The sequence below is a fragment of the Pongo pygmaeus genome, chromosome 4 (assembly GCF_028885625.2).
Source record: "Pongo pygmaeus isolate AG05252 chromosome 4, NHGRI_mPonPyg2-v2.0_pri, whole genome shotgun sequence".
NCBI lineage: Eukaryota > Metazoa > Chordata > Mammalia > Primates > Hominidae > Pongo > Pongo pygmaeus.
Genome location: NC_072377.2, coordinates 95,237,831 through 95,263,916, shown reverse-complemented (window position 1 = coordinate 95,263,916; position 26,086 = coordinate 95,237,831). Strand labels below are relative to the sequence as shown.

The 26,086-nt window shown below is 37.9% G+C and overlaps 1 protein-coding gene across 4 annotated transcripts; it reads left to right on the top strand.

Annotated features, from left to right (window-relative positions):
- Positions 1-236: 236 nt before the first annotated feature.
- ARRDC3 (arrestin domain containing 3) lies at positions 237-18,104 on the top strand. Of its 4 annotated transcripts, none has more exons than XM_054488133.2 (8): positions 237-4,085; positions 8,081-8,162; positions 10,084-10,231; positions 11,232-11,334; positions 11,661-11,917; positions 12,569-12,731; positions 13,006-13,160; positions 15,366-18,104. In XM_054488133.2, exons 1-8 carry the CDS (start codon positions 3,806-3,808, stop codon positions 15,420-15,422), a joined length of 1,245 nt encoding a protein of 414 aa, XP_054344108.1. In that variant the 5' UTR covers positions 237-3,805; the 3' UTR covers positions 15,423-18,104. The 4 variants fall into 4 exon arrangements, with proteins under 4 accessions (XP_054344108.1, XP_054344109.1, XP_063521053.1 ...); XM_063664983.1 differs by lacking the exon at positions 237-4,085 and adding an exon at positions 6,516-7,441; XM_054488134.2 differs by lacking the exon at positions 15,366-18,104 and having other exon boundaries at positions 12,968-13,155.
- The last annotated feature ends 7,982 nt before the right edge of the window (positions 18,105-26,086 follow it).

Sequence of the window (26,086 nt, the reverse complement as noted above, 5' to 3'; positions counted from 1 at the left end):
TATTAAAGAGTTAAGTCAGAGTTACAAAATCTTGAAATACAGAATTAAGACCAAAGGAAAAAAATCCCCCTTAGTCCCATAGCACTCGAGCCTATCAGCTGCTAGTTAAAATATATTAAGCATAGATTTCATATTTTTCTTTATGAAACAGATTCTGACTACTGGTAGGGTTTTTTTTTTTCAACCAAACACCAAAACTTCCAGTTCAGATGGCTTCCTTTTTTTTTTTTAAATAAAAATATTGAGCATGTTGATATAATATGCAAAAAACTCCAAACTTGGCAGTAATCTTGACATATCTCCTCAATATCATACAACTTGATAGCAATGATCATTTATCAGTCTTTGATAGAGTTCTTGAGATTGAGTTCAAACTTTAATATATTAAGGTGAAAGAGCCATTTGACTCAAAAGCCAAAAAGCTAATATAAAAAGAGATTCCTACTTAAGCTCTGAAGAAGCAATGAAAGGGGGATGGGAAGCTAGTTATTCAGTCTAGTTGTTATTTTACTCAGTTGTGCCAACTGCATCTAGTGGAGGGATTAGAAAAAAGCAAAGGAGATAACATAGTAGTGGGATGTTATTCTGGGCACCAAAAGCACATGTAACTGCATACTGGCAACAGTGAGACAAGCTAACAAAGGGGACAGAAGATGTACTTGACAGGATTATAGAGAGTTAGCAGATGAGTAGGAGGAGATGGCATATGAGACGTAGGCTGGGGAGCAGTAGGAAAGAGCCTTGATGGTAAAGACGAGTAGTTTAAATATAATACAAAATACAATAATGGCCCAGCGAAGCAAGCTGAGAAGCCCAAGATAATGTCTACAGTACAGCATTTCAAGCTGTCTAAGGAGTAGATATTTAGACAAAAAACCTGAAAGGGGGAAGTTACGAAAGCGACAAGAGAAAACATTCAAAATCTGGTCCAAGCGTTTTTGTTTTTGTTTTTGTTTTAAGAACGGAAAAGATAAAGAGAGACCAGGCGCAAGTGGCTCACGTCTGTAATCCCAGCACTTTGGGAGGCCAAGGCGGGTGGATCTCTTGAGGCTAGGAGTTCGAGACCAGCCTAGCCAACATGGTGAAACCCTGTCTCTACTAAAAACACAAAAATTAGCCAGGGGTGGTGGTGCGTGCCTGTAATCCCAGCTGCTCCGGAGGCTGAGGCAGGAGAATCGCCGGAACCCAGGAGGCAGAAGCTGCAGAGAGCCAAGACTGTGCCACTGCACTCCAGCCTGTGCGACAGAGTGAGACTCCATCTCAAAAAATAATAATATACTGAAAATGGCAGCTGGTAAGAATTTCTTGGAAATTTGCCAGTTACCTAAGTATTTAAGAAGACACAGTAAAAAGAAAATTTTAAAAACAGCAAAATAAATAATAAAGACAACTATTCAAAAGATCCTGAAAGCTTCAAACACAAAGAATAATGTACTACACAGTGACAGGAATGAAACATTTAATATTTTAAAACCATTTTCCAAACTACAAGTAAATTTCTTAGAGTTCTTTTTTATTAAATGCAATTCTGGTGTATTTAAATAGCTAATTCTTTTTTTTTTCTGAAATGTTATATTCTAATTAATTTTACTAAAAAAATCTGAATTCAGCTGTTCACTAAACCTTAATAATTTTTAACATAAACGTAGACGCAAATGTGCAATGAATTTATGTATTCATTGTGGACTTTTAAATCCATTCCTTGCTCAGTGGTTTTTGAATACTTATTAAATATCATTGACCTTATGCTGAGGAAAAGCTGTCATTCTAGGAAATTCACCACTTCTACCACTAGGTGGAGAAAAAACACAAGTAGTATCTGTAATCAAAGCTAGTACAAGGCCCCAGGTACTTTACCTAGAATTTCCACCAGGTGTCAACCAAGAGGTGGGGAAAAGATGACTGTTTTTCCCACTTAAATATGCAAATTTATAATTTTACGCATAGCGATCTAAACTCTGAAATAAATGGCCTGCTCATTGTCTAGTTTGCATATTTATACTCTTTATATATTGCCGTTGAGTCCAAGATATTGCCTTGTCAACTAAAATCCAACCCCCAAAAGCTTAGTTTCTTTTGAAATAAAGAAAACAGCAAGACCAATAAGTTTAGTTTATTGTGACTCACAGGCTCAACCTATCCAAATACACTACGCAAAAGAATCTAAAATGTTTAGACACGGACAACCAAAAATCTTCCAAGGTATTTTTGGTCACACATATATATAGAGAGAGAGCGCCAGATTCATATTTTTTCTTTCTACATTTCTCTTGTAAGGCAGTTCTGTTGACTGCCAGTAATCTAGATGAGTTTATGCTGTTATGCTCTGAATCCCAGTGTGATGTGACGAAAGCACTGCTATTTTTTACCAAACATTCACAATAAAAAGAGAAATGTACCTATATTTAAGATGTATCATGAGAATTACTACGTTAAATGGTCCAAGGCTCTCGGCCGAAAATTAAAGCTTCACACAGTTAATCCCTATTTATATACCAAATCATGCTTTTTTAAAACAATTTTATGCGCCTCACTAATTTCTAACAAAGATTTTCCGATTCTGTTGCAAACAATATGTCAGCTAAACCACTATGTCATATGCCTTTTATAAGGTAGTACTTTTTTAGGCCGAACTCTATTCTTATTCCTCTGGACACAGGAGTTGTAATCATGTCTTACTCTGCAAATCTAGCCGTAGGTGGTGTCTTAAAAGGACTTTTTCTTCCTTCGAGGAAGTGGTCAAGCTTCCCCCCAGCCCCCACCCGTGTCATCCTGGAAACAACTTGGTTGTTTTTCAGTGCTATCTAATTAAGCAATGTAGAAGAAAGAAGTTGAGGAGACAGCAAAGCCTATTGATTACACTGTACTTGCTTCTCTACCTCGCTCTTCAAAGGATTAAGGTTCCTTTGACCTCGACTGAGTTCATTTCCACCCTGCCTACAAAGTACTGGTTTAAAAAAAAAAAAAAAATCCAAGCCAAGTATGCTCTTGTCTATGAACAATATTTCTTGTCCGGTTTTATTACGTTTTCTTTGGAAATTCGTTAGATTATGCTCAACAATCGGTCGCTTGCTCAACCGGTTTCTCCCTTCCCCCATCTCTCTTCACACATCACTTTTTCCTCCTCCCAACCAGGCAGTTGGTAAAACGCTGCAGTGCCGGTAACGCACGCTTCGGGCTGGTCACTGCAGTTTATCCTTACTTGGCTTTGCAAACTCCCCACCCAGCCCTTGTCCCCTCGCGCCCCACTCTGCCATTATCTTTCTAGTAGAGTACGCTCGGTAACGGGCTCCAGATAGCACGTCGAGGGTATACGGTAGCCTGCCTACCAATAGGAGCCCACAATGAAGAGAAGTCAGGTTCAGCAGGCCAGCAGCTCCAGTATCTCCTTCCCCTAGCTGTACACCTACTGTACCCGGGAGCGAGCGGGCAAGGGAGCGAGCGCGGCGCGGCGCGGCGCGGCGCGGCGCGGGAGGGGGGCGCGCAGGGAGGGCGGACAGCAGCCGCGGCCTGCGCCTGCGCACTGGGGTTGTTTTTCACAAAGCTGCTCTTAAAGTGAGCTGGCAGCCTTTAGCCGCCCGTCTTTGTAAGGAGACCACTGAGACGAGCGGGAGCGCGGAGCAGCAGCCTATGCTGCCCTGACTTTTTAAGAAATCTCAATGAACTATTTGTAGAGAATCACTGATCCGGCCTGCAAGCATTTTGCACGGCAAAAATATCGATCAGTGTTAAGTGAAGATCACATTTTATATGCGATCTTGACTTTTTTGTCTTACATTATATTTTTATAGATTTTGTTATAAACATGGTGCTGGGAAAGGTGAAGAGTTTGACAATAAGCTTTGACTGTCTTAATGACAGTAATGTCCCTGTGTATTCTAGTGGGGATACCGTCTCAGGAAGGGTAAATTTAGAAGTTACTGGGGAAATCAGAGTAAAATCTCTTAAAATTCATGCAAGAGGACATGCGAAAGTACGCTGGACTGAATCTAGAAACGCCGGCTCCAATACTGCCTATACACAGAATTACACTGAAGAAGTAGAATATTTCAACCATAAAGACATCTTAATTGGGCACGAAAGAGGTAAGTTTTTATGTTATTCAGAAGTCATTGGACTCATTTTCTTTGGAAACGTACCTTTTCAGTTTTCTGAATTAACGTGATTCTACTCCTAGCATAACTAAGCAGTTTGAGAAAGGTTAGCAAAGTTGGGAGGTTTGGATTCTCCTTGACGTTCATCGTGTGTTAAGCCGTAATGCATGCAGGCATCTGCAAAGTGACTGCAAACTACACTTATTCAACTACCTCTATACCCGGCTCGGTCTGTGCCACACGCACTTGTAGTCCATTTGCACCTTACTTATAAATTCTGCTTGAATCCAATTCAATCGTTTTACTAATATATTTTCAAATGAATTGGTAAAAGCTGCAGTCTTAGATTTTTGCCCTTTTACTTGCAACCTAAGATGTAAAAACTGAACTTCGATCAAGAAATGTAATAACATTTTTAAGAGGCTTAATGGGTGTTTCATTTTTAATATTGGAATGCAAAAGACTTTAAAGAATTGATCACTGTTCTTTCACAAAAGGTTTCTGTGGCTTATTTTGACATATGGTATCAACACCCCACGTGTTTTTTCTCTATTCTTTCCCATTCCTTTAAAAATTTACACCCGGCATTCCTTATTTTAAAAGAATGACTATCTGTCATTATGGTATCGGGTCAGTTTTAGAAGCCATTTAGGATCAGTAATTTTCTTTTCCGAGCATCATGTCTAACTTTGGAATGTGCATTCAATGAAACCCATGCCAGTCAAATGGAATTGAAAAGTATAGGGCACACTGGATTTGATTTTTGGTTAGAAGAGGGAGATAAAGGGTTGTCAAAGGGAGAAGGAGTCCTGAGATTTCCAATCTATTGTTTAAATGGTTACATTGTGGAAATATAGGAGACTCTAGGCTTGTTTTTCTAAGTTTCCACCCTTTGTTAGAAGCGGTTCAATCCTGTTTCGGACCAGTTCTGGGGGGTGGTGAGGAGGGGCGCTTGTTCTGCTCTCAGCAGATTGGTTACACGCGTCAGGTGGTGGCGATGACTTAATTCCTAGCCCAAGAAGAATATAATGTTAAAACTGGTTATGTAATTTTTGTGCCTCTCCTTTTTAATGCAGCATTTAGTTCAGATGTTGGCGATTTTTCAGAAAAAAATTAGAGACATATTTTATCTTATTTTTTATATTAAAAACGTACATCCTGGAGAAGTGCTGATGACTGAACTAAGGCAAGTGAGAAATGAAGGATGCTTTGAGGGACAGTATTAATGCATTATTTTTGAAACTATTAAGGTGAACTCAGTTCTTTAGCAGGATTTTCGTAGTTAGATACAGGTACTTTGCATCCTGAAATTACTAATTAATCTCTCCAAGCGTTAACACTGACAGGAGATGCAAATCCCTAATGACAGTCTTGGTATTTGTTGAAAAGCAGATAGATGACTTTGTGTTTGTACCTTTCTGAATACTGCAGCCTTTTATGAAATGGGTGAAACAAACAGATTTTTCTTCAAGGGGTTGAGACTTGCAGTGGGGGAAAAGTAGAACAACGAGATGTGACGACAAATATAATTTCATTAGTTGCACCATGATTTCATGGTAAAGAAAACTAAATGCCCTGCACCTCCAACAAAATGCCCCCCAAATCCTGCAACGCGTAGACGAGCTCAGTCTGGAATAGTTTCAATGACTTGAAACTGGGAGCTCTCAAACTAGCCTGGTAACTGAGACCCCGCCCCGGGCGCCCAGGATAGGCGGAGCCAGGTTTGTTAGCCTGTTGCTAAGGCGATGGCAGGCGCTGATTGGATTGGGCGCGGGCGGGTGGGGAGAGTGAGCTCGCGCCGCGGCTGGGGCGAGGCTAGGAAACCGGCGTGCGCCGGTAAAGGTTCCTCCAGAGCGACCCCCACCCAGCCTGTACTCACGTTTGTTCCCGGGTTTCTGGGGGCGCCCGGCCCGTGTCACATCACGTTCTGTCGCCCCTCTTTTGAGCCTCCTAAGGGCAATCGAAAGGAAACGACTTCAGGCTTTAACTGAGTAGAGGGCAGACGCTCCCGCCGGCCTTACAGGTGCCGGATGGCCGTGGACCCAACTTTAGCAGAAAATCCTTTTCAGATGGAAGTTGGATGGGAAGGGTTGGCAGGACCCCCGTTAGTTATCTTCCGGGTGGGAGGTGTCAGGGGACTCCTGTGAACGCTTGTTTTCCCCTTAGCTGAAACAAAGCTTGTTCCCCGACCTCTCCAGTCGCCACACTGTCTACCTTGAGTTGACCTGAGGGGACAGAGCAAAGGCTGGCCCGGGGAAGAAGGAAAGTGATTCCAATATCGAAATGTGGGTGGGGGGGGCTTCGACGGGTATCCTCTGCCCTCTCCCCCGTCGTTTTCCGAAGCCTTCGGGCCCCCGCCTCCCCTTCGCCGCCCCAATATCCCTCGCCGAAACTAAAGGTGTCAGAGTGGCCCGAGCCAGATCGAACCGGTCGCCGGCTGGGGCGTGTAAAGCGGAAGCGCCGCGGCTCGCTCGCCCCGCCCCCCGGCCAGCAGGCTAGGTTGCGCGAGCACGGGCGCGAGCGCCGCGCGACGTATGCCGTATGTATAGCGGGGCGCGCGGGCGGCAGCGGCGGCGGCGGCGGCGCGCGGGCAGGCCGGCTGGGATCTGCTCGCGCCGGTTTAGGCCGGTCCTCTCCTGCTCCGGTCTAGTTCTTGATTGACAGCCCGGCACTTGTTTACCACGGCGCGGCCGCCGCCGCTCGCCTCAATGAGATTGCTGAGCTGGCACAAAAAGGGAGCGAAGAGGGAAGAAAGGGAGAGGAAGGCGAACTTTGGGCGCCTTCGAGGGGAGCGAATTTGAATGGCCCCCAGCTCATCAGCTAGTTTTTGGTTCTGAAATCCGTTCAGGGGATTTGCACAGGGGACGAGGAAAATTGTATAGAGACATAAGCGAATCACCATGATTTTTAAATAAAAGTATCGACGTATACATGCTTTTTTCCCCCCTTTTCTCGTTTAATGTCAGGGAGGCATCACATTTTTTGTGTATATTCAATACTTTGCTGAAGGGAAGTTAAATAATGTGCCAGTTTTTTCTACTCGGGGAGCTAATCGTAAAGGTTTCTACACCAAGAAAACTAAAAGATATTTCTGTAATTATTTAGAACGCTAAATAGGCACTTTAATGATCTAGAACCCCCTCACGTATTTTCGATTGTATTTATTTTCATGTCACTTGAAAAAAAAAATTTGACCAAAAAAATTGGTTGTAAAATGAAAGGTCATCCCTTTTTTATAGAAACTGGAAACTATTAATAATTAGACTTCATTTTTTAAAGGATGTTGGACAATATTGTTTCCTTATAAGCAGGCACCTCCTAAATGTGGTTCTTTGTAATTATCTAAGGTATAGTTTATGCAAATTTTAGTCGTTGTTAGGACCAACTGAGTGTTGTGATCATTTTAGGTCAATAAATAATTATTTTTAGTTATAAAACTGACATTAAAATCAATATGTGTGGCTTTTTTTTTAACTCCATCTATTTGACAAAGTTTTCTAGTGGTTTTGGAGGATCTATTCTATTCACATCTGGTATTATTCCCCCAAACTGACATATTTTAAGAGGGTTGCATGAACAGTTTTTATTTGATACATTATAGTCTTAATGTGATAAGTTTTAAGTAAATCGTTGGAGACAAAGGATAGCATTATCTTACCATGATGTGAGACCCGAGCCTTTTGAGTATATATACTATTTTATAAACAGATGCTTTACAGTTCGGGTCATTTTCCATTAAAAAAAAAAAAAAAAGCCTGTGGGGTGTGAGTATTCATTATCCCCATTTTACAGATAAGGCAGCTGAAGATGGGATTTTTATTTTGTCCAGAGGAAATGATGAAGTTAGAATTAGAACTCAGATCTCTCAGACTCCAAAGCTTGTTTTGTGGTCTTAATTGTTATGTAAGCATCTTTAAAGTGCCACCCTGCGGAGTATGTACATGTTGAATAATAAATTCTTTGTTTTCTTTTTATATTTGTTTTAGATGATGATAATTCCGAAGAAGGCTTCCACACTATTCATTCAGGAAGGCATGAATATGCATTCAGCTTCGAGCTTCCACAGACGTAAGTATTATAAATAATAGGCATTTTTATAGATACTCATGATCAGAGCATTATTTTAAAATTAAGTATTCTAAATTTAAACATTTTTAGTTGAAAAAAAAACCCTTTTCATTACTGAAACTTGCTAGAGGAAAACAATATATTAAACATAAGAAGCTATTTTTTAATCTAGCGTGGCAAAATTATAGAAAGCATACTCAATTTTCAGTGTTCTGTCCTAAAGTTGATGAGGTTTTTAAAATAGGAATAGGGTTTTCATTAACATAAGTGAATTGGAAGGTGCTAGTCGAATAATAACCACTTTATACTTAGTTTATTATCAATTATCATTATGAGAAAAGATAGACCCTATCAAGTCTTAGTGGCTTCAATTTATAAAGACTTCTGTGTTCTACTTTTTCTGCTAATACTAACCAATAGCAGTAAGTTTCGAAAGTAAAAACAATTAGGAATATCCTAACTCTGGAAATGTTGTTCTTCTGATATGAACTAAATAGCTTCTGTACAAAGAACTATTGGGAAGGTCACACAAGAGATATGACCCAGGCGTAAAAGGAAACATACATCAAGGATACATTAATATAAAACTTGGAATCTAGTAAGAAAGGAAAAAGGAAAGTGGTATATTCTTAAAGTAATGACAGATTGTTGGAAGAGATGATACAAACTTTTTTTAAAAAAATAATGCATTTTAGCAAATATTAAAAGCTGCAAAATGGCACTTGTGATTATTCTGGAGAATAAACAGATTACATAAGATTTTGTCAGGTGACAAATGTACATAATTCTACACTTGTTAATTCTAGTGCTTGAGATGTTATATATAGAGAGAGAAGTCATAAATGGTATTTTTTAGAAAATTCTATTTACTATATTATTTGAGAATTTTATTTGGAATATAATGCCCTCATCTAATTTCTGAGAAAAATATTAAAGTCTGTTGACAGAATAAGGCCAATATGGGGCCTGAGTATTTTCAGCGTCATTTAATGTTAAAGTTCTATCTGTAAACCAAAGTCATTTAACATAAATTTTGGATAACTATTAGCATACAGTTTAAGATTTTATTTCTCTGCTATACAAGTTAATGTGGGAGTCAAAAATGCAAAAAAAAATATGAAAACACCAGTGTTTCTTATGCTAATCTAAGCTAGCACTCTTGTAAATAACTGAACATTTTGAGTATTTTACTAATGAAATTATGAAAAAAATACTGAACTTGCTAAAATAAAACCTTCCACAGGTAAAATCTGACAGAGTTAAAGAAAAAAAATTTTTTTATTCTCTTGACATAGATCAAGAGGACTATTTCTTTTTCTTTTGAAGCCTGTAAAGTTAGAGAACAGCCAAACAAGAATTAGAACATGAGTAAACTAAGAGATACAAAAGTAGTTTTTCAGTAAACTTATGAAATGTGAAATTTTTGAAACCATAATGACTATTCCAGGCCTTTTCTAGACCTTAATTAGTTGCTATAAAAAGGTGATAATTCCTGGCTAATGAGAAGTGGAGTACTATAGGGAATTTGGTTTGAATGTTTAACCAGTCTCTAGAATTTATCGGTAGAAATAGTGAAACCATTCTCAACTTTGTGTTTGAATTCTTGGCCTTTTCAAAAAATGTCCATTAAACTTTCATAATTTTGCCACCATCATTAAAAGTAGCCTCCTCTTGGTTTAAATGGATTGTATTCTTCTGGCTTTTTAAAGCAAAATTTTAAAGATATTTATTGTTTATTCTTACTTGGAAATAGGAAGTTTTTTCCCCAATGACTTATCCCTTTGGAAATTTTTTTAATTATATGTTTGATACCTCATTGGAACAGAAACAATACAATATATTAACACTTCTATTCTGACCTACTGTGTAATTGTTAGAAAGAGGTATAAAATTAATATATTGACCTTTATATTCTGCACAGACCACTTGCTACCTCATTCGAAGGCCGACATGGCAGTGTGCGCTATTGGGTGAAAGCCGAATTGCACAGGCCTTGGCTACTACCAGTAAAATTAAAGAAGGAATTTACAGTCTTTGAGCATATAGATATCAACACTCCTTCATTACTGGTAAGAATTGACTGAATTATTTATTCTTTGTTTTTGGCATATAAATATTAAAGAATAATCAATAACCTAAACTATGCAGTTGTCATAATTTAAAAATACTGGTTTTCTTTTAAAATTTCATAAATTACATTTTCTTAAATACAGTCAAGAACACTGAAATTAATGAAAAATATGCTCATATTTTTGACATTTAGTACCTTTAAGTAAATGTAAAACTAAGACCAGTATATGATATGAAGTATCTATTACTTAGAGTATGACAGCCATAACAAAAAACAGATCTGGTCTTTGGATGATTTGAGTGGAAGAAGAGCAGTAGTATCTTTTATTATAATACAATATCACTTACTTGACAATATCATAATCTAAAATTTGTACTATGTTATTCCAATAGAGGGATAGTTGTCAAATAATGGGGAATCATTAGTTTCATTAAAAAACTTAACTCCTTTTTTAAAGAAATCTATTTTTAATTGCATTTGTCTGAAAATAATTCAAATTTGACTTAAAACTTTATTTGGTGTAAACAAATGATAACATCTTTAAAGCACATAAGAAATGGGCATTTTCCTTTTTTACATATTGATTTTTTTATATTCTCAGAGAAAGATGTTAACATTTGGAATTATAATTAGATTGCTTCCTGTGCTGCCTTTTTAAGGCAGTTTAAATGGAATGTGGAAAGGGTTTTTTTTATTTGGTTGATTTTTAATTACTATATTTGTAAATAGTGTGAGCTAAAAAACTATGTTTATGGGATAGGCTGTAAACCCTTTACCTTTTTTTTCTAATTGAATGGAAATTTATATTAAAAAAAAGTAATGGTATAATTCAAAACCATCGGTTAGTTAAAAAATAAGAAGTATGTCTGGATACAAAAAAAAGCAAAACCTGTTTTAATTTTTAATTTTCCACAAATTTAGGGTTATATTTTAAAATATTCTGGTATTGATTGTACCAATCCATACACTGACCTTTTTCTCTAATTTTTTTCTTACAGTCACCCCAAGCAGGCACAAAAGAGAAGACACTCTGTTGCTGGTTCTGTACCTCAGGCCCAATATCCTTAAGTGCCAAAATTGAAAGGAAGGGCTATACCCCAGGTATGTAAGAGGTAGATTCCCACAAAAAAACTTTTCTTCACTTAGCTTTTGTGTATAAATTTATAATATGACTACTAAATATAAACATAATATAGTATTTTGTGAAATAAATTGTGCTTATCCATTTGTTTTTTTCACAAAGTAGAATGTAGTTTCCTTTTTCAAATAGCTACTGATTAGTTCATTCTATGACTGAAGTTATTTGCAGTTCCTAGGACACCTTTTCATGTATGTTAGTTGCACTTTCTTACTTTAGCTTTAAGAATCTTGACTTGTTTTGTTGGTTTTTTTCTAAAGTAGATATGTATATATTTTTCCCTGTCTAGGTGAATCAATTCAGATATTTGCTGAGATTGAGAACTGCTCTTCCCGAATGGTGGTGCCAAAGGCAGCCATTTACCAAACACAGGCCTTCTATGCCAAAGGGAAAATGAAGGAAGTAAAACAGCTTGTGGCTAACTTGCGTGGGGAATCCTTATCATCTGGAAAGACAGAGACGTGGAATGGCAAGTTGCTGAAAATTCCACCAGTTTCTCCCTCTATCCTCGACTGTAGTATAATCCGTGTGGAATATTCACTAATGGTATGTACACATTTAAGAGGTTTTTTCCTTTGTTTTTTCTTTTTTGAAACACCTGTCACCCAGGCTGGAATGCAGTGGCACAGTCTCAGCTCCGCTGCAGCCTCTGCTTTCTGGGCTCCAGTGATCCTCCCACCTCAGCTCCCAAGTAGGTGGGACTACAGGTGTGCCTGTAGCCATGCCTGGATAATTTTCGTATTTTTTGTAGTGATGGAGTTCCACCGTGTCGCCCAGGTTGGCCTTGAACTCCTGGGCTCAAGTGATCCATCTACCATGGCCTCCCAAAGTGTTGGAATTATAGGCGTGAGCCACAGTGCCTGGCCCAAGAGGTCTTTGGTGTTTTGTTTTGTTTTGTTTTGTTTTGTTTTTAAGTCTTAAAGTTATGACATAGTTTTGTCTTACATCCAGGGTTTGATTTTTTTGTCCATATATAGTGACATATAAAATACATAACTCTTTATATAGTTTGACTTACAATTATACCTTATATGTAAATGTACTATACAGAATTATACATAAAAGAGAAACTTTCCGTGTATGTAAGTTAAAAAATGAAGTAAATGGGGTTTCAAATAGCATTAAAATTGGTTATTAGTTTTTGAAAAGGAAATCATACTTGGCATTCTAAACTTAATATTTCTTTGCAATGTTTAGGTATACGTGGATATTCCTGGGGCTATGGATTTATTTCTTAATTTGCCACTTGTCATCGGTACCATTCCTCTACATCCATTTGGTAGCAGAACCTCAAGTGTAAGCAGTCAGTGTAGCATGAATATGAACTGGCTCAGTTTATCACTTCCTGAAAGACCTGAAGGTAATTTGATAATACACATCTAAGCTTAATCTCTACTATTATTATCAAGAAAATTATTTTGCCTTTGATATTTTATGACCCTAGATGAACGTAATCTTTCCCTAAAGAAAGTAGATGTGCCCCTAATATTCAGTTTTGATTATATGTTTTCATAGTTTTGATCACCAAACAATAATTATTTTACCTTGACGTTGCTTTTTAATACCTACTATTCTGTGTATTTTGACATGCATAAGAACATGCTGTTCGAATTGCGTGTATCTTTTTCCTTCAGCACCACCCAGCTATGCAGAAGTGGTAACAGAGGAACAAAGGCGGAACAATCTTGCACCAGTGAGTGCTTGTGATGACTTTGAGAGAGCGCTTCAAGGACCACTGTTTGCATATATCCAGGAGTTTCGGTTCTTGCCTCCACCTCTTTATTCAGAGGTAAATACCTACTCCTTAAGTATGAAATGAACTGGCTATCTTGGGAAATAGCAATGCAGGCATTTTTTTTCTTAATCTTATTAGATCTTGATTATCATGATAATAAAACAAATAATTTAAAACAACAGATTAAAAGTTAAGATTAGGGTCGTCAATATTTACTAAGTTTGACGCAGAGGTGGGACTGCTCACTTATTAGGGAATTAATGATCTAACCTCATGTTGAATTACTAATTTTTTTTTCTCTTAAACTTGTATCTTGAGACACATTTTTTGAAGGAAGAATTTTGTATATCCAAGCATCGATAGGAAAAACTGGCATTTTGCAAACACTGATTAAATAGTAGAATTTATCTTATTCATGATGCTTTTCCAATTGCATATTTTGACATTCTCAGTCATAAGAAATAATGTATTTGTGATAACATCTTAAAACAACATTCCCACATGGTTAGACTATTTTCATTCATCTCGTATTGATGGCAGCTAAGCACTTAAATGTAAATAAAACATGGCCTTTAGGAGAAACCCACAGATTACTGAGGAAAACAAGCTAAGAAGCAAAATATTACGTAAATGTGATAAAATGCAGAGCTCATTTGAGGAGCAGCTTATTAGGTCTTGGGCATTAGGTGGGGCTTTTTGAAAAGGTGACTATTAAGCTGAATTTTGAACAATGAGTAGTCCTCAAAAGGCAGAAAGAACAGTGTATGTAAAGACAAGGAGTGAGTAGGTGGGGTGTCCAGTAATTTCAGGATATTTCAGTGACTTTAGCCACTAGTACACATTTTTAAGGGGTTTTGGAGTTGGTTTTGATACCAAAATAATTCTGTAAATTACTAGAATCAGCTTTTTCTTTTGGTTACTGTAATTTACATAGCTGTTTTACTCTGAAATATTACTCCCAAATTAAACATTAGGGGATTGTTCATCATATTTCTCTTTTTTTTTTTTTAACACAATAACTGGAAGGGTCAGTTTTCCTTTGGATGTGATGATATGAGATCTTCATTCATTGATTATAGAATATTCAGAATTATTGATGAGACTTTTTTTTCTATTTATTTTCTAATACATACAATTTCTATTAGATGCTAAAAGTGTTCTGCCACTTGTTAAAGATTTTGTCATTACATTTTTACTTGGACATTTCTGTCCTGCTTATTAAGTCAGTCATTTCTGGCTTGATTTGAGGCTTCTTGGCTGTCCAAGGAGGCATTTTAAAAAGAATGACAATCTGTGTATAGTTCACTTTTAAGCAATTTGTGGGAAAATTCTGCCACCTTTTAAAAAACACTAAAGATAATTTACAACTTTTAAAACCCTAAAATATGTTCAGGGTGTGATTTAACTAAAAGTTATTTGGCTTTTTTCCTTCAAAAATGTGTTTTACCTAAAGCTTCTGAGGCAATTTGGGTTGTTCCACGTTTAGATGCAAGTGGATGGGTCTCATCCAAAAGCTCTTTCAGTAAAAAATATATTAAACCCAACAATTTGCTTTTCTGTGACCATTCTCTTTGTACTTGAGAAGCAACTTTTCATTAAAAATATGTGCATATGAAAGTCACTCTGAAGATAAAGAAGGTGGGAGGAAACCTCTTAGGTGTTTTGGGTTCAGCAGTTTTATTTCCTGATAGACTGAGTTTTTGGCCCTCTGGGATTTTACACCCATGAGTTATTACCTCACATAAGCACATTGTTCATGTGAGTAAACAAATTGTTTGCACACTGTATAAACAAAGAGCATTGTTTATACGATTTCATTTTTCTAAAGTCAGAGGAAGCGAAGAGTTAACTTTTTTGTATAAGGATGAAAGGGGTACTTTACAAAAGTAGATGATTGCTATGAAGATATTCTACGTTGTGTATTTAGGTCTTAATTAAGTACTACTAAAGTACTGAGTAAAAGTCTTCACTGATAAAATTTTACTGTTAATTTTTGTGAAATAGGGGACTATTCAGATATGCCTTTATAAATCTTGTTAATCTAGTAATTAAATATCAGGTACTTTATAGGTACCAGCACCCTTTCCTCCCCACATAGCATTTCAGGTATGAAAAGAGAATAATTGAATATAATATGTTAACAAGCTGTGTTTGCTCTCTCTGATTACATTTCTTGACTAGTATTCAGAATTGTAGTCATTTGCTACATTCTTCCTAGACCTCATAACTCTGTAAACTTTTTTTCTTATTTCTTTCTAGATTGACCCAAATCCTGATCAGTCAGCAGATGATAGACCATCCTGCCCCTCTCGTTGAAGGAACACTTGGTTGAATCAAGTTGATGTGAGTTCCGAACTGTATCTCTTCCGGCTGAGGACAGAGAAGTATCTTGGAGACACGTTTCAGAGGAAGTGGAATTGCTTTTGCCCAGAAACATGGCGAATACATGAAACAACCAGTGATCATGCTTTAGAAGCCTACAGCAACATTCTGGGACTGCTCCAACATGCTTGAAGATCTAAGCTTTTCTCTTTTAAAACTGGCACATACTCAGAGCAGTCTTCTTAGCCTATGGTCGTACGTGTCAAGACATCACATTGTAAAGAGGGATGATTTCCTTCTTTTGATTTGAAAATTTGCACATGCTCAATGCTTACATTGTGCAGTTCGATGTCACTACAGCTTCTTTTTTTTTTTTTTTTTTTTTTTTTTGCCAGACTCTTGATACTCTTAAAACTTGTTTGTGGTCAGCACAACAAGGAACAAAACAAAGCTTTGAAAAAACTTTAACATGAAAAAACGCACTGACATTTTTTTTTTATTTAATATAGCCTGGACTTTACCTGCGTATGCACATGCTCAGAATTGTCTACTAGGCTGACCATGTATCACCTCTTCAGCTTGGATCCAATTGTGGATTTATTTACAAACATCAAATGCCTTCAAGCCAATCCTTTTTGCTGTATGTTTTGCAGCCTACTGTAGTAGATACGCAACAGATAATGTGGAGAAAAAAGAGATAAGAGGAGGAAGCTAATAAGAGACTGTCAAGATTGTATACCTTCTTGGTTTCTTTTAAGAATTTGTTGCCTTTCTACTATTACAGCAAAGCAGCATTTTGTTACTGACTGCCTAAAATCACTTAATCTCAGGTGAACGCATCACTTGCCAAACTGTTGGAATGCTATTTGTGTTTTGTTGCACTGTTTTTTTCGTTTGTTTGTTTGTTTGTTTATTTGGTTGGCTTTTTGGAGAGGGAAATTTGGAAACGGGACATACACAAAAGTTACACACCCACATTCCCTTTTTATCATGACATACAAGAAGAAACTAGCAGAGCTAAGAATGGAGTGGAGAAAGGCAGTATGGCAGGCACCAGCAAAGAGTTGAGGGCTGTTGCTCTTAAAAATTATTTTTATTATTATTATTTTAAAAGTGTGGAAGTTTTCCATTCACTGGGGAAAGGAGGGAAAAGTGCATTTATTTTTATACAGAGTTACTTAATTACCTCCAAAACACATATGTTGGAAATCGTTTTTGCTGGTGCAAAGTATATTAATGAGCAGGAATACATATATTGAGGTTATGATTAGAGAGCTCAATTTGTACCTTTGCTATCTTGCTCCAGCTTGATATAGCATGAAAACTCGACTTTATTTCAAAAATAACTTCAAAATTTAAAATACTAGAACATTTGCTGCGATAAATCTTTTGGATTTTTGTGTTTTTCTAATGAGAATACTGTTTTTCATTACCTAAAGAAAAATTTGCTAAACATGAGAAATCACTCACTTTGATTATGTATAGATTACATAGGAAGAACAATCACGTCAGTAAGTTATAGTTTATATTAAAGGTAATTTTCTGTTGGCTCATAACAAATATACCAGCATTCATGATAGCATTTCAGCATTTTCCAAGGTACCAAGTGTACTTATTTTGTTGTTGTTGTTGTTGTTGTTGTATTTTAGAAGGAATTCAGCTCTGGTGTTTTTAAAGAAAACCAGCATCTCTGATGTTGCAACATACGTGTAAAATGGGTGTTACATCTATCCTGCCATTTAACCCCACAGTTAATAAAGTGGCTGAAAATAATAGTAGCTCTGGCTTGGTGCTTGACCTGGTTAAATACTGTCTTAAAGCTCATACAAAACAAATAGGCTTTTCCATAAGTGGCCTTTAAGAAAACATGGAAGACAATTCATGTTTGACAAATGCTGACAGGGTGAAGAAAGCCCAGTGTAAAAATGAATCGCGTTTTAAGTGATTCGGTTAAAGGGTTTGGGCTCCCGTAGCAAACTAATACTAGATAATAAGGAAATGGGGGTGAAATATTTTTTTATTGTTGAATCATTTTGTGAATGTCCCCCTCAAAAAAAGCTAATGGGATATTTGGCATAAAGGGCATTTGGTGGTTTTATTTTTGTTTGGGGGGGGATTGTCAGAAAATCCCTTTCCTCTCTTATGTCTAACTGACTAGGGAACAATTGTTGATATGCATAGCATTGGAATACTTGTCATTATATACTCTTACAAATAACACATGAAGCAAGAATGACCAATATTCTGATAATTGGCACTGGATCACAAAAAGTGATGAAACTTTAAATGTATAAAACTTTATCAAATAAAGTTTTATTTTCCCCTTTAAAATGTATTTCTTTAGAGGCATTACTTTTTTAAAAATATTGGTCAATTCCTGACATAAGATGTGAGGCTCACAGTTGTATTCCAGTATTCAAGATAGATTCCTGATTTTTCAATTAGGAAAAGTAAAATCCAAAATGTTAGCAAAACAAAGTGCAATATTAAATGTTTGCTTTATAGATTATATTCTATGGCTGTTTGTAATTTCTCTTTTTTTCCTTTTTTATTTGGTGCTGAATATGTCCTTGTAGGCTCTGTTTTAAGAAAACAATATGTGGGAAATGATTTAATTTTTCCTATTGCTCTTCCTTGTGGAAAATAAAGTGTTTTGTTTTTTTCTGTTTTGTATAATTGTTTGGAGATTTATTTGAATCTTGATCATATTAGTAACTCACCATACATGCAAACACATTAAATTAAACTATTATAATTAAACTCTGTTTTAAGCCATTCTGGGTAGGAATTGTATCTAGGTCTGTACTAAAGAAAATTACTGACCAACTCCTAGGCTAAAGCAGTCCTCCTGTCTCAACCTCCCAAGTAGCTAGGACTACAGGTGCACACCACCACACCCAGCTAATTTTCTAATTTTTTTGTAGTCGTGGTCTCACTGTTACCCAAGCTGATCTCAAACTCCTGGCCTCAAGCGATCCTCCCAACTTGGCTTCCCAAAGCACTGGGATTACAGGCATGAGATGCCATGTCCAGACTCTAAATTTCAATCTTAAATATGAAGCAAACTTAACCAGGTAAAATAATTCACTTTAAGGCACCAATTCCTTCTCACTGTGTTGTGTTCAAAGTACCAGTATTTCAAGAGTACATAAACATAACATAGTTACATTTTTTTTTAAGAGAGTGTCTCACTTTGTCACCCAGGCTGCAGTGTAGTAGCAGGATCTCAGCCCACTTCAGCCTTGACTTCCCAGGTTCAAGCAATCCTCCTGCCTCAGACCCCCAAGTAGCTGAGACTACAGGCATTCCCCACCATGCCCAGCTAATTTTTGTGTTTTTTGTGGAGATAAGATTTTGCCATGTTGCCCAGGCTGGTCTCAAAACTCCTGGACACAAGTGATCCACCCTACTTGGCCTCCAAAGTGCTAGGATTACAGGCACAAACCACCACGCCCGGCCTAAAAGTTACATTAATTTCTAATTTTTGAAGAATATTTCTAAATTTCTTTACATTTTAAAAACAGTGAATATTCTTTGTCTTAAAAGAATCTTAATTTTATAGTGTCTGATAACCTTAGAAGTACTTTTGGAATCACATTTAGAATTTTTCTTCAGTGTTTATACATTAATGCATGAGTTATCAAGTTGTATATGGGCCTTATTATATGATTTTCCAATATTTCTTCCCAAATATATATTCACATGCAAGGTATGTTACAAAGAGGCATCTAGACATACATTTTGGGTTTTTTGTTTTGTTTTTTGAGACAGGGTCTTGCTCTTTTGCCCAGTCTGGAGTACAGTGATATGATCACGGCTCACTACAGCCTTGACCTCCCAGGCTCAAGAGATCCTCCCACTTCAGCCTCCCCAGTAGCTGGTACTACAAGCATGTGCCACTACGCCTGCTAATTTTTTTAAAATATTTGTAGAGCTGGTGTCTTGCTATGTTGCCCAGGCTGGTCTTAAATTCCTGGTCTCAAGCAATCCTGCTGGCCTCTCAAAGTGTTGGGATTACAGGCAAGAGCCACAGAGCCTGGCATAGACATACAAATATATACATTTTGTATATATTTATAGCTAATTAATTTTAGGAAGTACTGGCATCCTTTTCACTCAACCAGAAGCCAGCGATAACATAGTAACGTCTTAATACATTAAGGAATAACAAGCCAAGCGCGTAATCCCAGCACCTCTGGAGGTGGAGGCGGGCGAATCTCCTGAGGTCAGGAGTTCGAGATCAGCCTGGCCAACATGGGAAAACCCTGTCTCTACTAAAAATACAAAAATTAGCTGGTCGTGGTGGCATGTGCCTGTAATCCCAGCTACTCAGAAGGCTGAGACACAAGAATCACTTGAACCTGGGAGGCAGAGGCTGCAGTGAGCCAAGATCATGCCACTGTACTCCAGCCTGGGTGACAGAGTAAGACTCTGTCTCAAAAAAAAAAAAAATTAAGGAATAACAATGACAGTGTGGAAGAGGGGACTTGTAGAATGAGAAGGGTAGACCTAGGTTCTGGGTTCAGTAACTTTAGATGGAGCATTGAACAAAATGCAAGTTGATTTCCTTATCTACAAAGTAGAAAAGTAGCTACCCAAGGTCATTTTCACCACTGGAGGTGTGAGCTTATACATCTTTTTTTTTCAAGACTGGGTCTCTATCCTCCTGCCTCAGCCTCCAGATTAGCTAGCACCACAGGCATGTGCCACCATGCCCAGCTAGTGTTTTATAGAGACAAGAGTCTTGCTTTGTTGCCCAGCTTGGCCTCAAACTCCTGGCCTCAGGTGATCCTCCCCCTTCAGCCTCCCAAAGCATTGTTACACATCTTTTAAGTAAGAAGATAATGCTGTAAATCAGTTATATTGGACAGTCACCACATTGCTTCTAGGACTGTATTAGAATACTTATAGACGTTGAGTTCAACGTCCCTTAGGTTACATAAGAGTATGAATTATATTTTGTTTTTGCATTAACTCAACTACACTTTGATCAAAGTCCTATTGCCATTAGTTATAATTTGTTGAATGGCTGAACTCAGTATATTTATCAGGACTTTTGGTTGTAGGATAGGGAGAAATTCAGACTAGCTTAAGAAAAAACTGAATATATTAACTTGTAATTCCAGGAATAAAATATATTAAACACATCTGAATCCAGGAATCCAAATAATGCCCCGAGGACATACTCCTTTAGTGCTTTGTCTTAGCCTTTTTTATATTGGCCTTATTCTTTCATATTAGCCTTACTTTTTCATGTTAGATGGACCAGGAACGATGACCCCTTTTACAGTTGAAGGATGACATACCACCTAGAGTCCCAAATCAGTTTTTTTTGGAGTCAAGGTCTGGCTCTGTCACCCAGGCTGGAGGAAAATGGTGCGATCTCTGCTCATCGCAACCTCCACCATCTCACAGGCTCAAACCATCCTCCCACCTCAGCCTCCCAAGTAGCTGGGACTACAGGCATGCGCCACCACACCAGCTAATTTTTGTATTTTTGGTAGAGATGGGGTTTTGCCATGTTGCTCAGGCTGGTCCTGAACGCCTGGCCTCAAGCAATCTTCCCTCCTGGCCTCCCAAAGTGTTAAGATTACAGGCATGAGCCACCGCACCTGGTGCCAAAATCACTTCTTAAGAGAGATTGTGATTGGCCAATACCTGGGTCATATTTTTTACCACTTAAAATGGGTTTCTCAATAGAAAGAGTTCTGTTTCCAGAAAGGACAAAGTGATTACTACATTCTTGCTATTTCAAGTGATGTCCAAACCAGCAGCAATGGCATCCTGCAGAAGCTCATTAGAAAAATCGACTATCAAGATCTGTCCTAGAACACTGACCCACATGACCCAGGTGACATTTTTGAGATAGAACTTCGTAACTACTGAAATAGTAGGCAGTTATACCTTCAGAATTTTTTTTTTTTTTTTTTTTTTGAGACAGTCTCACTCTGTTGACCAGGGTGGAGTGCAGTGGCACAATCTTGGCTCACTGCAACCTCTGCCTCCCGGGTTCAAGTGATTCTCCTGCCTCAGCCTCCTGAGTAGCTGAGATTAGAAGTGTGCACCACCACGCCCGGCTAATTTTTGTATTTTTAGTAGAGACAGGGTTTCGCCACGTTGGCCAGGCTGGTTTCAAATTCCTGACCTCAGGTGATCTGCCCACCTCCACCTCCCAAAGTTCTGGGATTAAAAGCGTGAGCCACCATGCCCAGCCTTACCTTTGGAATTTTTATGTCAGCAATCAATATTTCTCAAAACTTCCATTAAAAAATAATGATATAATTCTACCTTTTCATTTTTTGATATCAAAGTCAATACAGAAAGGAGACAAATGTTTCCAACTAGACAAAAACTTTATTAATATAGTTTATTTTGACTTTTGAGAAATATAATCTGCAATATTTTAACAAAAAATAACAAAAATAATGGGGAAATGAAATAAATGAATGAATATGGAAGGATCACTGCAAATCCAAGAAAACTAGTGGTTTGAAAATCCAAAGGTATGTCTACCTGGAAATGGAAACAGTATCACTCTATTTGACTGTTGGACAGCATAAAGTTAAACATATAAGGAAAAAAAAATTTTTGAACCACCTTCGCAATACCAACTTAAATATATGATGTCAAGATAGTATATCTTAACATAGCAAAAAAGCAATAAAATTGCTTTGGAATAGTTTCTAGCATTTACATGTCAAAAATATATATCCTAACGTTATTCAAGAAAACAAATGTTTACAACATTTATATTACGAATCTCTAATACAGCATAGCTAATTCTAACTAGAAATGGATTTTTGCTACTTCTGAATTCAAGACCTAGATAAGTTCTCACATCAATTTCCTCTCCAAATAATAATTACTACTTCTGGCATTTGTAGGTCTCTGGGGAAGTTAATAAGACAGTAAGTTAGAACATAACTTTGTATAATTTAGAAGTCTGTTTACTAGTTACATAAAACAGTCTTACCAGTGAATAGAAGGAAATGAGAGATTAAAATATACTCTCTTAATTTTTTTTTTTTTTTTTTTTTTTTTTTTAGATGGAGTCTCGCTCTGTCGCCCAGGCTGGAGTGCAGTGGCTCAATCTCGGCTCACTGCAACCTCCACCTCCCAGGTTCAAGCAATTCTCCTGCCTCAGCCTCCTGTGTAGCTGGGACTACAGGTGCCAGCCACCACGCATGGCTAATTTTTGTATTTTCAGTAGAGACGGGGTTTCACCATGTTGGTCAGGCTGGTCTCGAACTCCTGACCTCAGGTGATCCGCCCACCTCAGCCTGCCAAAGTGCTGGGATTACAGGCATGAGCCACTGTGCCCAGTTTACTCTCTTAATTTTTAACCTTATAAAATGATGTTAATTTCACCAACTCATGGCTGCAGTGGCTCACACCTGTAATCCCAACATTTTAAGAGGCTGAGGAGAAAGGATTGCTTGAGCCCAGGAGTTCAAGACCACCCTGGGCAACACGCAGAAACTCTGTCTTTACCAAAAATACAAAAATTAGCCGGGAACTGTGGCGTGTACTTGTGGTCCCAGGTTGCTGGGATTCTGAGGTGGGAGAATCACCTGAGCCCTGGGAGGTGGAGGCTGCAGTGAGCAATGATCATGCCACTGCACTCCAGCCTGGGCAACAAACAAAGTTCACCAACTCATAGATCTAACAGTGATGATAAAACTAATGATAGTCAAAGTATTATGCAGTAATTATTTTAGATAATGTGAATTTTTGCCAAAGGAAAAGCTGTTTGATTCTTATAGAATATAGGAATTTATACTTATTAGGTAATTTTTGTCAAATTAATTTACAACTTAATAAGAGAAAGTCAAATTGTTAGAATAAGCAGTGAGGATCTGGTTTATTTGCTTTTTTTTTTTTTTTTTGCTTTTTTTAGGGAAATTCCACATTTCCACCTTCTAGTGCAAGGCACACTTTTCTAATCCAGACAGCTTGACAGGTCTGAATCCCAAAGAATAGTATTAAGATGGTTAGAATAAAAGGAAAATAGCAGGAAAATAAGACAACAGCACACTCATCATGCAAACTAATAGTATTCTGGTAGCCTATAAAAGCATATACAGAACCTACGGCAATAAAATCATACATGCTTTCTTCTCCGGTTTGTCAATTCCAAATACAAAAGCAGAGGAGAAAATGTTATGTTCCCTCTCTTTCACCATTCTTCCTCCCATTTGGAAAGCCAATTCTAGAAAACCTTTTGTGAGGAAAAGCCATAGGAATCCATGCTGTGTAAGGGAAGCCATGGACAAATGCCCCAGGCTGGTGAGCTTTTATGAGTCTTGAGCAAACTGATCAGCAGACTGATCAGGAAAATCCTGATAAATTCTCTCATTGACTTGCTCCCTAGGTTAGTTTCCCATGGCTGCTATAACAAATAACCACGAAGCTTAGAAAAATAGAAATTTATTCTCCCATAGTTCTGGAGACTAGAGGTAGCAAAAACAAGGTATTGGCAGGACCATAATTCCTCTGAATCCTGTAGGGAAAAAATATTTGCTTGTTTCTCCTAGCTTCTGGTGGTGGCTAATGTTATAGTTTGGAGGTTCGTCCCCTGCAAATCTCATGCTGAAATGTGTTAGTGTTAGAAGCGGAGCCTGACCGGAGGTGTTTGGGTCATGGAGGCAGATCCCTCAAGAATGGCTTGGTGCCTTCCCCAGGGTAATGAGTGAGTTTTCACTCTATTAGTCCATGGTAGATCTGGTTGATAAAAAGAGTCTGGCACCTCCCTCTCCCATCACTTTCTTGCTCCTTATCTCACCATGCTTGCCATTTACCTTCCTCTATGATTGAAAGCTTCCTGAGGCCCTCATCAGAAACAGATGCTGGTTCCATGCCTTTTGTACAGCCTGCAGAACCATGAGCCAAATAAACCTCTTTTCTTTGTAAATTACCCAGCCTTAGGTATTCCTTTTTTATTTTTCTTCTTTCTTTACTTTATTTCTTATCTAAAAATACAGAGTCTGGCTCTGTCACCCAGGCTGGAGTGCACTGGCACAATCATAGCTCACTCACTACAGCACTGCAAACTCAATCTCCTGAGCTCAACTGATCCTCCTGCCTCAGCCTTCCAAGTAGCTGAAACTCCAGGTGTGTGCCACCATACCCAGCTATTTTTTTTTTTTTTTTTAGGAACGGGGTCTCACTATGCTGTTCAGGCTGGCCTCGAACTCCTGCCCTCAAGCAATCCTCTTACCTCGGCCTCCCAGAGTGCTGCGATTACAGTCATGAGCTTCCATTCCCAGCCAACATTCCTTTATAGCAACACAAAGTGGATGGACTAACAGCTGGCAATCCTTGGCATCTCTTGGTTTGTAGATGCATCACTCCAAAGTCTGCCTCCACTGTTTTAGGGCCATCTTCTCCCTGTGTATCTCCTTCTCTCCATATGGCATTCTTCTCCCTGTGTCTCTTTCTTTTTTTAGAATATCAGTCATATTGGATTAAGGGCCTACCCTACTCTAGTGTGACTTCATATCAACTAATCACATCTACAATGACTCTATTTCCAAATACGGCCACATTCTGAGGTATTAGGGGTTAGGGCTTCAATATTTCTTTTTGGAGGATATAATTCAACCCATAACATTCTCCTTCTCTCCCCAAAATAAAACATGATAACAGTGTAGTACCCATAGGGAAGAGCTTCCTGTTTAGAGTAAATGTAGTTAGCTATTCCTAACTTTATAGAGCAGATTCAATCCTGAACTGTAAAATCAATAGAGATTAAAGGAAACTATTTTTTTCTAGACGCTGGTACTGTGGTGGGTGAGTACTCAAAATGGGAGATAACTAACCTGAGTTCTGTGTCATTAATCATCAGAGAAATGAAAAACAAAACCACAATGAGATTGAATGTGGCTTTTGTTGTGGAAAGAAAAAAAAACCACAATGAGATATCATCTCACATCAGGTAGAACGGCTATTATTAGAAAGTCAAAAAATAACAGATGCTGGTGAGGTTGCAGAGCCAAGGAAACATTTATACACTGTTGGTGGGAATGTAAATTAGTTCAGCCACTATGGAAAGCATATTGGAGATTTCTCAAAGAACTGAAAATAGAATTGCCATTCAACCCAACAATCCTATTGCTGTACATATACCCAAAGGGAAAGAAATCACTCTACCAAAAAGACACCTGCACTCACATGTTTATTACAGCACTATTCACAATAGCACAGACATGGTATCAACTTAGGTGCCCATCAATGGCAAATTGGATAAAGAAAATCTGGTACATCTACACCATGGAATACTGTGCAGCCATAAAAAAGAATTAAATTGTGTCCTTTGTAGCAACATGAACGCAGTTGGAGGCCTTTATCCTAACTGAATTAACACAGAAAGAGAAAAGCAAACACTGCATGTTCTCACTTATAGGTGGGAGTTAAACACTGGGTACAAAGGACATAAAGACAGCAATAACAGACTCTGGGGACTCCAAAAGGTGAGTGCGGGAAGGGTTGAAAACCCACCTATTGGGTGCTATGTTTTCTTTTGGGTAATGAGATCAATAGAAGCCCAAACCTCAGTGACATGCAATGTACTCCTGCAACAAACCTGCACATGTACCCCCTGGGTCTAAAATTGAAAAAAGAAAGAAAGAAAGAAATCTAAATTCTGGTCCACATCCCCT